Here is a 17,338-nt window from a genome sequence, read left to right on the forward strand (position 1 = left end):
TGGGGTATTACAATTCTCCCCTCCTTAAATAAAATTCGTCCTCGAATTTTAAGACTTTCTATAAAAATCCTAACCCCTTTTTTCCCTTGTAAATTCATAACCCTAATCTAGGGTTGCACGAACTGGTAAGACGTGCTCTCACCTTATGAGAAAACCTCTTCTGGTCTTGCCAACTTCTTGAATTCGTTAGGAGTTTGTTACTTGGTTGTTAGGATTTGTTAGAACTACCTGCTACATGTAGTGGGTATAAATCTGGTAAAGCTTTGTTTCAATGCATGTTCAAGATATATCATTTTTCTGTAGCTTGTGTTCATCTTTTCCCTCTTTCCAATATGGTATATTTCGCCATTGATCTTGGGACTTTCTATTTGGCTTCTGTTGCTTGAGTTTTACTGTCAATTGTGGCGGTTTCTTGATGGATTTCTCCACCAGTGCTAAATCCTTGTCTAACAAGAAGGTGAATGTTGTCCTTGATGAGATGAATTTCTTCTTTAGAAGCAACAAGGTTTTCACACCATTCGGAGTTATCGTTTGGAGTGATTACTTACAGGTGTTGTGGTGACTCTGCCAGAGACTGTTGTCGATGATGATGGCATTGTTCGTGTCAATGAAGCATATGAAGACTTTGTGGCCCAAGACAGTGGAGTTGCCTTTTGGTTATTGTCCACTATTAGTGCTCATCTTCTTCCTTAGTTTGTCAGAGATGAATCGACAGCGGCCATCTGGAATACGGTTCTCCAGTTTTTTGCTAATCGCTCGACGAATGCTATCATGAGCCTTCATTACAAACTTCAGTCATTAAAAAAGGAGGAGACAATATGCGTGCTTACCTTACTCGTGTGAAGGAGGTGTGTGATGCCTTAGCATCTTGTGGCAGTGTGGTGCCTCAGGTTGAACACATTGCTAGTATTCTGAAGGGCTTCTACGAGAATATCAACCTTTCATGGCAGTTATCACTACCATGAGGGAAACTTTGTCCTTATATATTTTTTATACTATGCTTCTTGATGTAGAAACACAACTTGCTAGTTTTGGTGATCAGCTGGAGTCATTGCTGATGAATGCAAATATTGCTCAAGGAGAGATTCAGAGCTCGTTGATGTCAAATAAAAATTTTAATAAGAGATTTGCTTATTCATCTGGCTCTTGAGCTGGAGGTCGGGGTCGTGGTAGATCACATGTGTAGTGTCAACTTTCTGGATAGATTGGCCACCTTGTTGATCGCTTTCCGCATAGATACGACCAAGAATTATTGTGTGTGACTTCTTCTCATCGTGGGCAGTACCAATCGAATTATAAAAATGATTTCTCCACCGGTAATCCTTCTATGTCATCCTCTGATGATGGTTGTGAGTGATGTGCTAAACGAAAGTCTGGTTTAGTTGTGGTTGCTCAACCACAAGCTCATACTTCTTCCATAGAACCTAAGCGTTGGGTGGTTGACATAGGAGCCACACATCACGTTACTTACAATTCTAGTAAGGTTTTGAATCAATCTAAATTCTCTGGACCAGGTAAACTCTTAGTTGGAAATGGTATGCCTCTTGATGTTACTTTGATTGGTCATTCTCATGTTAATTCTTATTCTTGTGTGCTGTTACTGAATGACTTGTTGCATGTTCCACAAATAACCAAGAACTTGCTTTCGATTTCTAAGCTTGCTAGGGACAATAATGTTTTCCTTGAGTTCCATGCCAATCGATATTGTGTTCGTGATGAGGCTACTGGTGCTGTACTGCTTCAAGGTGAAGAACATGAAGTTTATATTCGTTTGCTATGGATGATAGTTCCTTAGAAGTCAATGTTGCAGAAGCTTCTGCTAGCTCAGTGTCTACTTCGTCGGGATGTACTCTGGCATAGGCGTCTTGGTCACCCAGTTGTTGATAATTTAGTAAAATTCGCTAGTGAGCTACGTATCAAAGTTAATTCTGATGTAAATAAAGAATGTATGGCTTGTCATATGGGCAAGAGTCATAAACTGAACTTTATTAAATCGAATACAATAGTTGTATCTTCTTTTGATATTGTTTACTCCGATTTATGGGGACCACCACATGTGACTTATAATGGTTTTCGTTTTTATGTTTCGTTTGTTGATGCTTTTACATGACACACATTGATTTATTTTTTGAAATGCAAGGATAAAGATTTGTTAACATTTCAACTATTTCATAAGCTTGTAGCTAATCAGTTTGGTCTTACTATCAAGGCTTTACAAACCGACTGGGGCAGTGAATTTAGGAGATTGTCACCAGTCTTGGCTAAAGAAGGAATTATACAGCGGTTGACGTGTCCTCATACTTCTGAGCAGAATGGGGTTGTAGAACACAAGCATCATCATGTTGTTGAATTAGAACTTGTTTTATTAGCTCAGACATCTTTATCGATTAAGTAATGGTCCTATGCTATTGCTTCTGCAGTGTACTTGATTAATTGGCTTTCTACTAGGGTGTTACAAGGATTGTCACCATTTGAAAAGCTTCTTAAAAAAACCAAATTATTCCATGATTAGGGTTTTCGGGTGTCATTGTTTTCCTCACTTAGGACTATTTCAGAATCACAAGCTATCTTTTAGATCTCAAGCTTGTACTTACATGGGTATTAGCCCTCAGCACAAAGGGTTCCAATGTTTGGCGCCTTGTCGTTTTGTATTTAATGTTTAACACCCCAATGTATGGGTTATTTTGTTTTCTAGATTAAATATGATATCTTTTAAACAAATTGAGGGCCACTCAATAATAGATATCTTTTAAAGTAATGGGCAATTTATTTTTAAAAGAAAAACGTGAATGAGGATGAAATAGTAGGTACTAGTGGATAAATTATTGGGTGATGGGATTTAATTAATGATAATGCATTGCCTGGAATTCATTGTTTCCAGATTTCACTTTCGGCAGTATCCACCAAAGCCTGAAATCGAATAAAGAAATTTTATTATAAATGGTTCAATAAACTCGCAAAATAATCTGGAGTTCGGGGATATTGAGAAATTGAAGAGGCAAAGACAAAGGAATATTGGAGTCTGGGTAGACGTTTTTCTTTCCTTTAAATTTGTTTCTTTCAACTGCTGTATGAAGAACAAGCTTCATTCAAAGGATTTTCAAGTCGTTGTAGCTTTAAGCTTTTTACAATGAGGAAATACGCATGACAACAATGGATCCTCAGGTTTTCATTAGGTTATCAATAGACTCACTAGGTCTGAGGATTCGTGAAACGGCCCTGAGTTCTTCGAGAGCCGGAATTCGTACATTCTCTGCCCCATGTGCGTGTGAGATACGAATCCGAGGTTTCCCTGTACAAACAATCGATTTTCAGTTGCGAATTCAGTCGAGACAGGGTAGTGCAGGTTTATTCATTGAACACTTGTCAGGTTCGGGTGACAATTTAGACATAGAGACAGGGAGAAGAGAGAGGAAAGGATGGAAGGTGAAGATACACGATCTGTCCGGCTCGGCTGTTGCGGCGGCCTTCATAACCACGCCCTTTGTTCCATCAACAGGTTACGATTGGGTTGCCAAGTCCAACCCGAGAGCTTGGTTGATTCTTCGTCCCGACGCTTTAAGGCCAGAGAGCTGGTTGCTTTGGGGAAAGCTCAAGCATTAACCCCAAACCCAGACGACTTTGTAAGGAGTTGTAGAGTCCACGGGGAAAATGAGAGCAGCAAACCGTCGGTGCAACTGACCATGCGACACGTAACATGCATAGAGGATGCTGCCATCTTCATGGCACTCACGGCTACCGTTGACCATAGCTTTGGTCTTTGGTTCATTACTACATGATACAACTAGATTTAATAATTAAGAGTGGTGCATGCAAGGGACACTCCACGTGGGTTATGTGGCAATGCCCACACACCAATTACTTGCAAAATGGGGTTATGATTCTCAAAAGGAAAATCACGTGGGTAGTGCCTAAAATATATATATATATATATAGCGGGAAATCGCATCATGAGTCTTCAAAGCTTGGTAAGAACTTGGCCTTGTCTCCTAGTTTTTATTAGTTTTTGTTTATGGCCCAATAGTGTAAATTATTTCGGTTCAGTCCCTAATTTTACTGATTAATTATTATAGTAACCCCACAAGTATTCAATTATACAAATTGGGTTTACAAATTATTATTTCAATTCTAATAAGCTATTTTTATGGCGAGGGAAATTATTTGGATACGAGTTAGTAATTTTGATGGCCTGGATCATGAGGAAAATATTGGAACTTGAATTAAAGATCGAGGGCGTTCAAATGGAATTTAAATGGTCGATCAATATAGCACGTAAATCGAGGTAATACTTTACTACCTCTTTATGCTTTATAGAACATGTTGGTATTGGTAAATTCATGAATGGAAATGTTTGGTCTCATATGTGTAATTAATGAAGATCTACACTAGATACGAATACGGTAGAAAATAGGTAACTGAATATATCTCAGATTACTATTATAAGAAATTGGAGAACAGTTGGAATTAAATTACAAGTTCTTGAATTAAGTGATAAAAGAATTAACCATGGATATGTAGATTATAATTTATCTCATTAAAGGTACTTAGATGATAAATTATGAGAATATTTTGATTAGGTAAAATTACGAAATTACCCTTATGTTGGAAAATGACAAGAATTGTCCCTGGAAGTGGATTAATAAATCTGAAAAGAATTATTGATCTGCTAAAACTATTGATGTGCATAAGAAATGTTAGTTTTACTTGGAAATTATGGATAATCGGTTTTTAACCCCAAGAAGGTTTATACTAGATACTAGAAGTCTTTTAAGGAATTATTTCAAGATGAAAGAATGTTCTAGAAAGCAATTGACCATAGGATCTTTAAATTATAATTATTTTCGTTAAGAGCTAATATCAAAATTATCTGGTTAAGAAACTATGAAAATGCCCTTGAGAGGTAAAAATAGTCCGAGTTGACCCGGAATGGGAAAGTACTTTGAGAATTTGTACTTAACTCGATTAAGTATGGATTTAATTGTTAAAATCCTATCTTTGTACATAAAATTCCTGATAATCTGTTTGCAACTTCTGAGATGACAGTGACCTGAAAATTCAGAGTTAAAAATAAATTATCGAGGGGGTTCTTGTGTCAGAATTGTTTGGAAGGTCTGGAATAAATGATAAGTTGGAATTAAATAATAAGACAGAATGGAAAGAAAGGATTGAAATACACCAGATCTATAAAATGACCAGAATACCCTTGTAATAGAAATGACCCAAGAATATCACCAAACTCAGGAATGTTTTGATATCCTCAAGCTCTGTAATGAATAGAATAAAACTAAATGCCAAAATGACCAAAATACACTTATGGCCTATACTAAGTAAATGTCCTGGATTAATTAAGGAATCCAAATAAGCATAGGTATTGGATTACCTTTAAAAGTAATGGAATACAATTTAAGTGAATAGATCAACCCTAAAGCTATATCAATACCTGAATGAAATAGATATTACTTGAATGCGTGCTCGTCTTCTCAAGTTTGGCTCGATGATAATTTTGGAAGTATTTCAACTCAGTTCAACTCTAGATCGCATTCAGTACTAAGAATTGGACGTTTGTTCGATAAATCAACTTCGAAGACCAAATTGAATGGATCAGAAGTGCAATATGTATATGAAATTAGGAACGTTTGAATTACTTTGGAAAATCCCGAAGTAACTGGAATGGACTTGAATGCTAAATGAACTAAGTAACCTCAATGACTGAGGAATAAGTAAGTGATTAGGATAAGTCTGGAAATTCGGATGAACTTACATGATGTATCATCCCTATGGATTAGGAACCACAAATCAAGTATGTCAACATTTCATGGTATCGTGGAAGCGTGAAAAGGAAATAAAAACCATTGGAATATTTATTCATTTTTTTAAGATATATTCAACGATGACTCAAAAAATTATCTATGGATAAGAATATTTGGTATTAAAGAGTAAATACCCTGGAAGGTTAATGAATTGACAATTTGATAAGTATTGGTTATGGGAATCTGGAATTGTTCGATAATCGGTTTAATCGTCATAGATTGTAAAGATTCTGAATACCTTCAGATTTCGTAGAGCTTCCGAAAAGTGTCCGAATAAGATGATCCCAATAAGTCATATTCTGGATAACTGATGATTATGTCGGTTAATGAACTCTTTCAAATAGTGATTCTAAATTCCAACATTCTATCGACATACTGAAGATATGTGTTTCTCTGCCTGATAATATTATCCAATACCTTTGAATAATATTTGTAAACTCTGGTGTGTTCCCTAATCATATAAATATTTTATCTGATTTCCGACTTGAATTCTGTTATGATACATTACCTGAATTCTGTTCTGATTTCTGATCTGGATTCTGTTCTGATATCTGATCTGAATTCTGTTTTGATTTCTGATATCTCTATTTACCGACGGATAAATGTTTTATCTGGGGGGTTTATTGTTGGAGGAAGATTACTGCAGTCTCCTCGGCTGTGTGCTCAGGGCCTTACTGTTACTGGTTGTGCGGGGTGTATGGTTCCGGGGAACCTACACAAACAGATTGTGAAAGGATGGGGGTGTATATATATATATTTTAAAAAAAATTATGTATCTTTTTACTAGTTTTATGGGAACACACTAGATAACCTATTCTGATCTCTTGAACCTAGACATCCGAAATATTTCCATCTGAACTGAAAACTCATTGTCCGTTACTATATGAAATATCAGTAGGATCTCCGCTCTACATGAAAATTCATAGATGTTCAGAACCAATAAGAAAATATATATTTATCTGTATCTGCACGTTCTTCAGCATCATCTGGTAGTTATGTATTACTGAGCTTTCCTAAGCTCACTCTATTACTCAACATTGCAGGTTAAAAGAATTGTACCAGTGCAACTATCGTCATCAGTATGGGAGTTCTTCCGGCGTTGCTTCTAGAGAATGGTACATATGATTAGGGGGCATGTAATTGTATTTTGTTTTATATACGAGTCTGAAAATCTGTTTTATTTCTGAATACTGATAAATGATTTTATAAGTTACATGTTTTGATAAAATTTTTAAATTTTCCGCTATTTTTACAGTGGGTCGCTCCAGTGGCCCTAATGTAACACTCCAGATCAGATCAGGTTACCCTTATCGGTCTGAGGGGGTTACATTTAGTGGTATCATGGCTATGGTTTGAGTCAAAAATTTTCAAGTTAGACTGGCCGGTCGAATGTCAAAAAAATGTCTGATCAGTACATGCCCCTAGACTGCAATCGTACCTCTCTGAGCCGAAACTCCAGGGCTGAGTCCTTATCTGTAGCGAGTAAACCAAAGTTTCCATCTGTTAAGGTTATACTTGTACAAAAAGAAATACCAATAACATTTGTCTAATCGCTGTAAAGTACCTCACAAGCCATATGAGAGTTATTCATCTGAGAAATTCTGACTCGACTCCGGAAATGAAATTGGGATATGCTACTGCTCTATGAGCTTATTCTCGTAACCAAGACTGAATTGATTACTCAAGGAAATTTTCATTCGGATTCTTTTATTGAGATGAGAAAAAAATTCTGATAAGAATATATATACTCAATTGGTTAAGGATTAGTGGAGGATCCGTATTTCTATAAGAGCTACATGAAAGATATGAAAGAACTGATAAAAGTTTCATTTCTACAATTCAGTGACATGACTAAATTTCGAGGACGGAATTCTTTTAAGGAGGGGAGAATTGTAACACCCCAATGTAGGGGTTATTTTTTTCTAGATTAAATATGATATCTTTTAAACAAATTGAGGGCCACTCAATAATAGATATCTTTTAAAGTAATGGGCAATTTATTTTTAAAAGAAAAACATGAATGGGGATGAAATAGTAGGTAGTAGTGGATAAATTATTGGGTGATGGGATTTAATTAATGATAATGCATTGCATGGAATTCATTGTTTCCAGATTTCACTTTCGACGGTATCCACCAAAGCCTGAAATCGAATAAAGAAATTTTATTATAAATGGTTCAATAAACTCGCAAAATAATCTGGAGTTCGGGGATATTGAGAAATTGAAGAGGCAAAGACAAAGGAATATTGGAGTCTGGGTAGACGTTTTTCTTTCCTGTAAATTTGTTTCTTTCAACTGCTGTATGAAGAACAAGCTTCATTCAAAGGATTTTCAAGTCGTTGTAGCTTTAAGCTTTTTACAATGAGGAAATTCGCATGACAATAATGGATCCTCAGGTTTTCATTAGGTTGTCAATAGACTCACTAGGTCTGAGGATTCGTGAAACGGCCCTGAGTTCTTCGAGAGCCAGAATTCATACATTCTCTGCCCCATGTGCGTGTGAGATATGAATCCAAGGTTTCCCTGTACAAACAACCGATTTTCAGTTGTGAATTCAGTCGAGACAGGGTAGTGCAAGTTGATTCATTGAACACTTGTCAGGTTCGGGTGACAATTTAGACATAGAGACAGGGAGAAGAGAGAGGAAAGGATGGAAGGTGAAGATACATGATCTGTCCGGCTCGGCTGTTGCGGCGACCTTCATAACCACGCCCTTTGTTCCATCAACAGGTTCCGATTGGGTTGCCAAGTCCAACCCGGGAGCTTGGTTGATTCTTCGTCCCGACGCTTTAAGGCCAGAGAGCTGGTTGCTTTGGGGAAAGCTCAAGCATTAACCCCAAACTCGGACAGCTTTGTAATGAGTTGCAGAGTTCACGGGGAAAATGAGAGCAGCAAACCGTCGGTGCAACTGACCATGCGACACGTAACATGCATAGAGGATGCTGCCATCTTTATGGCACTCACGGCTGCCGTTGACCATAGCTTTGGTCTTTGGTTCATTACCACATGATACAACTAGATTTAATAATTAAGAGTGGTGCATGCAAGGGACACTCCACGTGGGTTATGTGGCAATGCCCATACACCAATTACTTGCAAAATAGGGTTATGATTCTCAAAAGGAAAATCACGTGGGTAGTGCCTTAAAAAATATATATATATAGTGGGAAATCGCATCATGAGTCTTCAGAGCTTGGTAAGAACATGGCCTTGTCTCCTAGTTTTTATTAGTTTTTGTTTATGGCCCAATAGTGTAAATTATTTCGGTTCAGTCCCTAATTTTACTGATTAATTTTTATAGTAACCCCACAAATATTCAATTATACAAATTGGGTTTACAAATTATTATTTCAATTCTAATAAGCTATTTTTATGGCGAGGGAAATTATTTGGATTCGAGTTAGTAATTTTGATGGCCTGGATCGTGAGGAAAATATTGGAAGTTGAATTAAAGATCGAGGGCGTTCAAATGGAATTTAAATGGTCGATCAATATAGCACGTAAATCGAGGTAATACTTTACTACCTCTTTATGCTTTATAGATCATGTTGGTATTGGTAAATGCATGAATGGAAATGTTTGGTCTCATATGTGTAATTAATGAAGATCTACACTAGATACGAATACGGTAGAAAATAGGTAACTGAATATGGCTCAGATTACTATTATAAGAAATTGGAGGACAGTTGGAATTAAATTAAAAGTTCTTGAATTAAGTGATAAAAGAATTAACCATGGATATGTAGATTATAATTTATCTCATTAAAGGTACTTAGATGATAAATTATGAGAATATTTTGATTAGGTAAAATTACAAAATTACCCTTATGTTGGAAAATGACAAGAATTGTCCCTGGAAGTGGATTAATAAATCTGAAAAGAATTATTGATCTGCTAAAACGATTGATGTGCATAAGAAATGTTTAGTTTTACTTGGAAATGATGGATAATCGGTTTTTAACCCCAAGAAGGTTTATACTAGATACTAGAAGTCTTTTAAGGAATCATTTCAAGATCAAAGAATGTTCTAGAAAGCAATTGACCATAGGATCTTTAAATTATAATTATTTTCGTTAAGAGCTAATATCGAAATTATCTGGTTAAGAAATTACGAAAATGCCCTTGAGAGGTAAAAATAGTCCGAGTTGACCCGGAATGGGAAAGTACTTTGGGAATTTGTACTTAACTCGATTAAGTATGGATTTAATTGTTAAAAATCCTGTCTTTGTACAGAAAATTCCTGATAACCTGTTTGCAACTTCTGAGAAGACAGTGACCTGAAAATTCAGAGATAAGAATAAATTATCGAGGGGGGTTCTTGTGTCAGAATTATTTGGAAGGTCTGGAATAAATGATAAGTTGGAATTAAATAATAAGACAGAATCGAAAGAAAGGATTGAAATACACCAGATCTGTAAAATGACCAGAATACCCTTGTAATAAAAATGACCCAAGAATATCACCAAACTCAGGAATGTTTGGATATCCTCAAGCTCTGTAATGAATGGAATAAAACTAAATGCCAAAATGACCAAAATACCCTTATGGCCTATACTAAGTAAATGTCTTGGATTAATTAAGGAATCCAAATAAGCATAGGTATTGGATTACCTTTCAAAGTAATGGAATACAATTTAAGTGAATAGATCAACCCTAAAGCTATATCAATACCTGAATGACATAGATATTACTTGAATGCGTGTTCATCTTCTCAAGTTTGGCTCGATGATAATTTTGGAAGTATTTCAACTAAGTTCAACTCTAGTTCGCATTCAATACTAAGAATTGGACGTTTTTTCGATAAATCAACTTCGAAGACCAAATTGAATGGATCGGAAGTGCAATATGTATCTGAAATTAGGAACGTTTGAATTACTCTGGAAAATCCCGAAGTAACTGGAATGGACTTGAATGCTAAATGAACTAAGAACCTCAATGACTGAGGAATAAGTAAGTGATTAGGATAAGTCTGGAAATTCGGATGAACTTACATGATGTATCATCCCTATGGATTAGGAACCACAAATCAAGTACGTCAACATTTCATGGTATCGTGGAAGCGTGAAAAGGAAATAAAAACCATTGGAATATTTATTCGTTTTTTTTAAGATATATTCAATGATGACTCAGAAAATTATCTATGAATAAGAATATTTGGTATTAAAGAGTAAATACCCTGGAAGGTTAATGAATTGACAATTTGATAAATATTGGTTATGGGAATCTAGAATTGTTCGATAATCGGTTTAATCATCATAGATTGTAAAGATTCTGAATACCTTCAGATTTCGTAGAGCTTCCGAAAAGTGTCCGAATAAGATGATCCCAATAAGTCATCTTCTGGATAACTGATGATTCTGTCGGTTAATGAACTCTTTCAAATAGTGATTCTAAATTCCAACATTCTATCGACATACTGAAGATATGTGTTTCTCTGCCTGATAAGATTATCCAATACCTCTGAATAATATCTGTAAACTCTGGTGTGTTCCCTAATCATATAAATATTTTATCTGATTTCCGACTTGAATTTTGTTCTGATACATTACCTGAATTCTGTTCTGATTTCTGATCTGGATTCTGTTCTGATATCTGATCTGAATTCTGTTTTGATTTATGATATCTCTATTTACCGACGGAGAAATGTTTTATCTGGGGGGTTTATTGTTTGGAGGAAGATTACTACAGGCTCCTCGGCTGTGTGCTCAGGGCCTTACTGTTACTGGTTGTGCGGGGTGTATGGTTCTGGGGAACCTACACAAACAGATTGTGAAAGGATGGGGGTGTATATATATATATATGTTTTAAAATAATTATGTATCTTTTTACTGGTTTTATGGGAACACACTAGATAACCTATTCTGATCTCTTGAACCTAGACATCTGAAATATTTCCATCTGAACTGAAAACTCATTGTCCGTTACTATATGAAATATCTGTAGGATCTCCGCTCTACATGAAAATTCATAGATGTTCAGAACCAATAAGAAAATATATATTTATCTGTATATGCACGTTCTTTAGCATCATCTGGTAGTTATGTATTACTGAGCTTTCCGAAGCTCACACTATTACTCAACATTGCAGGTTAAAAGAATTGTACCAGTGCAACTATCGTCATCAGTATGGGAGTTCTTCCGGCGTTGCTTCCAGATAATGGTACATGTGATTAGGGGGCATGTAATTGTATTTTGTTTTATATACGAGTCTGAAAATCTATTTTATTTTTGAGTACTGATAAATGATTTTATAAGTTACATGTTTTGATAAAAGTTTTAAATTTTTCGCTATTTTTACAGTGGGTCACTCCAATGGCCCTAATGTGACACTCCAGATCGAATCAGGTTACCCTTATCGGTCTGAGGGGGTTACATAATGAGAATATTTTTCCGTTTGCACGGACATGGCTTTGTGAACCTTTGAATTCTGGTGTGAACACGGTTCCAACTCCTCAATCTTTACGAGTTGTTACTGATTTCAGGAATACTTGTTTCCAACGTTTACCTGGTGTCCAAAATACTACAACTATGCCCACTATGAATGATATTGTTGATGGTAGCTCTCCTAATCCTCAACATGTGTCTGATGATATGGACACTGTTGCTTCAGAAAATATTTCACCTGGGGAATCTGCTGATAGAAACTAGGCATGTACGTGATGATTCTGAGAGTGTTGGTGTTGATTCTGTAGCTACTTCAGTACCTGATGTCAGCGTTCCTCCCTCTCTTACTCATCCTATGATGACACGTAGTCGATGTGGGATCTATAAACCCAAAAAATTTTCAAGCATTCTTGATTATGATATTCCTACCACAATACATGCGGCACTACAGTTTTCTCATTGGGCTGCAACTGTTCATGATGAATACAATGCCTTGTAAAAGAATAGAAATGGCTTTTTTCGTGTTAAACGCAATCCTGATGGGTCTGTTCATCGCTACAAAACATAATTGGTTGCCAAAGGGTTCTCTCAAATCCCAGGGTATGATTTCATGGATACGTTTAGCCCAGTTATTCGCTTCTCCATGTTCAACACGATGTTAGCCATTATTGTCTCTAATTGTTGGGAGCTAAGGCATGTAGATATAAATAATGCGTTTCTCAATGGAGATTTGAATGAGGATGTCTACATGCAACAACCTCCTGGGTTTGAACAATTTGATGAATATGGCAAGCCTCTTGTGTGTAAACTCCAAAAGGCTCTTTATGGTCTATGTTAGGCACCTCGCAATTGACATGTTAAGCTAAAGGATAATATGTTGCAAATGGGGTTTATAGTCTCTCGGGCAAACCCTTCATTATTTCTCAAGCGTATCGATAATGGTTATGTTTACATACTTGTATATGTAGATGATATAGTCATTACATGACAGTCTTCCACTATTATTCCGGAGGTTGTGTCAATGTTATAAGACCATTTTTCGCTTAAGGATCTAGCAGAATTGAGCTTCTTCCTGGAATTGAAGTTAAACGTGTTGATGGGTCTATCATCTTGAGTCTGAAGAAATATGTAATTGAGTTGTTAGAGAAGACGAGAATGTTGACAGCTGCAACTTGTGCCACACCAATGGTTGTGTCATCCAAGCTTTCTCATGAAGAAGGTGACCTTCTTACTAATGCCAGTGAATACAAAAGTATTGTTGGCTCTCTTTTGTTTGTTTACCATACTAGGCCCGACATTTCCTTTAGTGTGGGACGAGTTGCCCAACATATGCATGCACCATGGGAAGCTCACTATGTTGCAGTAAAAAAGATTCTTCGATATTTAGCTTCCACTCTAAACTTTGGACTTCTATTCTATCATGTTAATACTAGACTGTACATTGTTGGTTTTGCTGATGCAAATTGGGGTGCTAGAGTTGATGACCGACACTTGATCACTGGGTATGGTGTGTTTCTTGGAAAATTTCTCGTTGCATGGTGCTAAAAAAAGCAACGTACAATCTCCCATTCCACGATGGAGGCCGAATATAAGAGTATAACAGATGCGGCTGCTGATATAACTTGAGTAAATGCTCTTCTGACCGATCTTCGAATTCAGTAGTGTCGAGAACCTATTGTCTGGTGTGACATCATTATGCAGTGGCCATGAGTGCCAATCCCAATTATCATGCTCAGTCCAAGCATGTTGATCTTGATGTGCAATTTGTTCATAAGAAGGTAGTTGTTGGGCAATTATGTGTTAATTATGTTTCTGCCATGCACCAGTTAGTTGATGGATTCACCAATGCCCTCTCTCGAGCTGCATTTGAAGAGTTTCGATCCAAAGTGTGTGTTCATTCTTTTAATTGAGAGGATGAGAAAAAGTAGGGAGAATTTTAGCGGCATAGTTAGCAGTATGGTTATTATAATTGTGTAGTACACATGACACTAGCTGTGTGCTTAGCTGTTAGGAGTTTTTACTCGGTTGTTATGGTTTGTTAGAACTAACTGGTGCATGCAGTGTATATAAATCTGATAAAGCTTTGTATTCAATGCACGTTCAAGATATATCATTTTCTGTAGCTTGTGTTCATCTTTTCCCTCTTTCCAATAGCCACTAATTGTTTTGCTCTGATTCCGTCGAGCCGATTTGACTGAGAATTTCCTGTCAACCTACCACTTCCAACCAAAAAAATCCCCTTGAAATGTTGTATTTGGTGGCTTGACAACCGTTATTTTAACGAGTATGGAGTTTGTAAGTAGTGGCTTCAGTTAATTCCATTTACAGTCATCGTCATCATTTACCATGTCGGTGATGAAGCTTTCTTCCAGTCATTGTTTTCTTGATTCCGGTACATAGTTGATTAAAGGACCTGTCTCATCCAGCCAAGGATCCTTCCAAAACTTGATTGATTTTCCGTCTCTGATGTTCCATATTACGCCCTCACGTACCTCCTCACATATCCTTCCCAAACCTGGAACAATTTGTTCTATTTATGGAGTTTAGGATCGCATATTCTATTTGTATCTGGCGTGCAACAACTTGACTCACAGCTGGTCTTTCTTCGTTAGTAGTTGGAATGCAACCTTATTTAAAAACGCTTCGTTTTGTTAGGCGAGCTTCTTTATCCCCCAGCCTCATTTCAATGTTTTTTGCACATTGAGTTCCAATTCACTAGGTTTTTCATCCCTTTATCCGAGGAGTGATTCATGACAAATCGCCTTATTATTCTTTTAATTTTATAATAGATGCCTTTAGGAATTGTTGCTGATTGCATGGTGTACGATGAAATTACGGTTAATACCGCTTTTGCGAGCGTGATTCTCCTTTATAATGATAGTTGTTTCGCTTTCCAGCCAAATAATTTATCTTGTACTTTTTGCACCAAATATCTATATGAATTCCTAGTTAACTTTCCATGTAAAACCTGTACCCCTAGGTAGTTCCCCAAGTTTTGAACTTCTTTGAACCCGAAGCCCTCTCTAATTTCCGTCCTTAAAGTCCATGGGTAAATTATGTGAGAACAATATTGAAAAGTCAAATTGAATGCTTCAATTTTGGCAGCCATTGAATGCTTCAATTTTGTCAGCCGGCGACTATATGATTCAAAGATGGGCTACTGATTTTTGTTGAAAAATTAGCATGGGAAAATTGCTCTTTTAGTCCCTAGACTTTAGGGTATTTATAATATTAGTCCTTAAGCTTCAACTATAAATAACCTAACTCATTTAGTTTCAAAATCATCCCAAATCATTTCTTTCTCCCAATACTAAAGAGTTTAGTGAGTTTTCTTGTGAGTTGTGAGTGTTTTGTAAACACCTGTAAATTTTCTCTTTTTAGTAAAAGATCAGCAGCAGTCTAGAGACGTAGACATAATTGGCCGAACTCCGTTATCAATTTCGGGTATTATTTTTCCTCTTTTATTTCACATTCTCACTAATCTGGTTATAGGGAAATTACTCATTTTATTTCCCAACAACTGGTATCAAGAGCTTTTGGTGGTGAATTTTGTCATTTTTTTCTACGAGATTACTATTCACATGAATAATGAATTTCGTGAATAGTAAAATTTGGTCGGCAATACGAATTTGTCGACGGATGTGTTCTAATATACGGTGGTTTGCAGAAATTCTCAGAAAAGATCCAAAAAGAAACCAGATTTGAGTGAGAGCGATGGCTGTAGAAGAAGGGAATGTGAAAATTGAGAAGTTTGATGGTGCGGACTTTGACTTTTAGAAGATGCAAATTGAAGATTTTCTGTACCAGAAAAAGCTATATTAACCTTTATCAGGAAAGTAACCAGAGGGTATGAAGGATAAAGACTGGGCTCTTCTCGATAGATAACCACTCGGAGTTATCCGACTGACGTTATCCCGCAATGTTGCTTTCAACATAACAAATGAAAAGACTACGACAGGTCTTATGGCGGCTCTCTCCAGTATGTATGAGAAGCCATCGGCCTCAAACGAAGTTTACTTGATGAGGCGATTATTCAATTTGCGGATGACTGAAGGAGCATCAGTGGCTCAACACCTAAATGAACTCAACACAATCACAACCCAGTTGAGTTCCGTGGAAATTGAATTCGATGATGAAGTTCGAGATCTAATTCTCTTATCATCTTTACTAGACAGTTGGAATGTTACTGTTACAGCAGTCAGTAGCACGTCAGGAAACAATAAATTGAAATTCGAGGATGTTCGAGATCTGGTATTGAGTGAAGAAATTTGACGGAGAGAATCGGGTGAAGCATCAAGCTCCTTAGCCTTGCACACGAAGTCTAGAGGGAGAACTTCAGAAATAAATTCAAATCGTAGTAGATCGAAATCCAGAATAAGAAAATCAATAACGAGAAAGAAAGATTTTAACTGTTATAATTACGGTAAGAATGGTCACTTTAAAAGAGATTACCGAGCACCGAAGAAAGATACCAGCGCACAGGAATCTGGCAACATGACAGAGGAGATAGGTGATGCCATGATTCTAAGCGTCAACAGTCTGATTGAATCGTGAATCTTGGATTCAGGGGCATCTTTCAACTCCACTCCATGCCAAGAAATCATGGAGAACTATGTCAGTGGTGATTTTGGGAAGGTTCATCTAGCTGATGATGAAACCTTGAAGATCGTCGAAAAATGAGACATCATATTAAAGTTGCCAAACCAGACCACCTGGAAGCTGAAAGGAGTGAGACATATTCCTTGCCTCAAAAGAAATTTGATTTCTGTAGGACAGCTTGATGGAGAAGGATATACTACAACCTTTTCAGGCTGTGAATGGAAGATTACCAAAGGAGCACTTGTCATTGCTCGTAGTAAAAAGACTGGTACTCTTTATGTAACCTCAAACTTGGAGAATATCATTGCAGTAGCAGATGCTGATGGAAAATTAAACCTATGGCACCAAAGGCTTGGACATATGAGCGAGAAAGGGATGAAGACACTTTTGTCAAAAGGGAAGCTTCCGGATCTAAAGAGTATAGATGTCGGACTATGTGAGGATTGCATCTTTGACAAACAAAATAAAGTCAGTTTTGCAAAGATTGGCAAGACACCCAAGGCAGAAAAGTTAGAGTTGCTTCATACTATGTATGAGGACCATCT

General features: G+C 36.8%; 2 protein-coding genes across 2 annotated transcripts; both read left to right on the plus strand.

The window, feature by feature from the left end:
- The first annotated feature begins 1,731 nt into the window (after nt 1-1,731).
- On the plus strand, nt 1,732-3,779 carry LOC120176974. The gene is made up of 4 exons (XM_039183251.1): nt 1,732-1,745; nt 3,287-3,426; nt 3,500-3,571; nt 3,616-3,779. Exons 2-4 carry the CDS (start codon nt 3,420-3,422, stop codon nt 3,777-3,779), a joined length of 243 nt encoding a protein of 80 aa, XP_039039182.1. The 5' UTR covers nt 1,732-1,745; nt 3,287-3,419.
- A 4,550-nt stretch (nt 3,780-8,329) lies between these two features.
- LOC120176984 lies at nt 8,330-8,820 on the plus strand. The gene is made up of 3 exons (XM_039183256.1): nt 8,330-8,467; nt 8,541-8,631; nt 8,667-8,820. The coding sequence occupies exons 1-3, from the start codon at nt 8,461-8,463 to the stop codon at nt 8,818-8,820; spliced, it is 252 nt and encodes an 83-aa protein (XP_039039187.1). The 5' UTR covers nt 8,330-8,460.
- The last annotated feature ends 8,518 nt before the right edge of the window (nt 8,821-17,338 follow it).

This window comes from Hibiscus syriacus, unplaced genomic scaffold, assembly GCF_006381635.1.
Source record: "Hibiscus syriacus cultivar Baekdansim isolate YM2019G1 unplaced genomic scaffold, ASM638163v2 tig00003435_pilon, whole genome shotgun sequence".
NCBI classification, from domain to species: Eukaryota; Viridiplantae; Streptophyta; class Magnoliopsida; order Malvales; family Malvaceae; genus Hibiscus; species Hibiscus syriacus.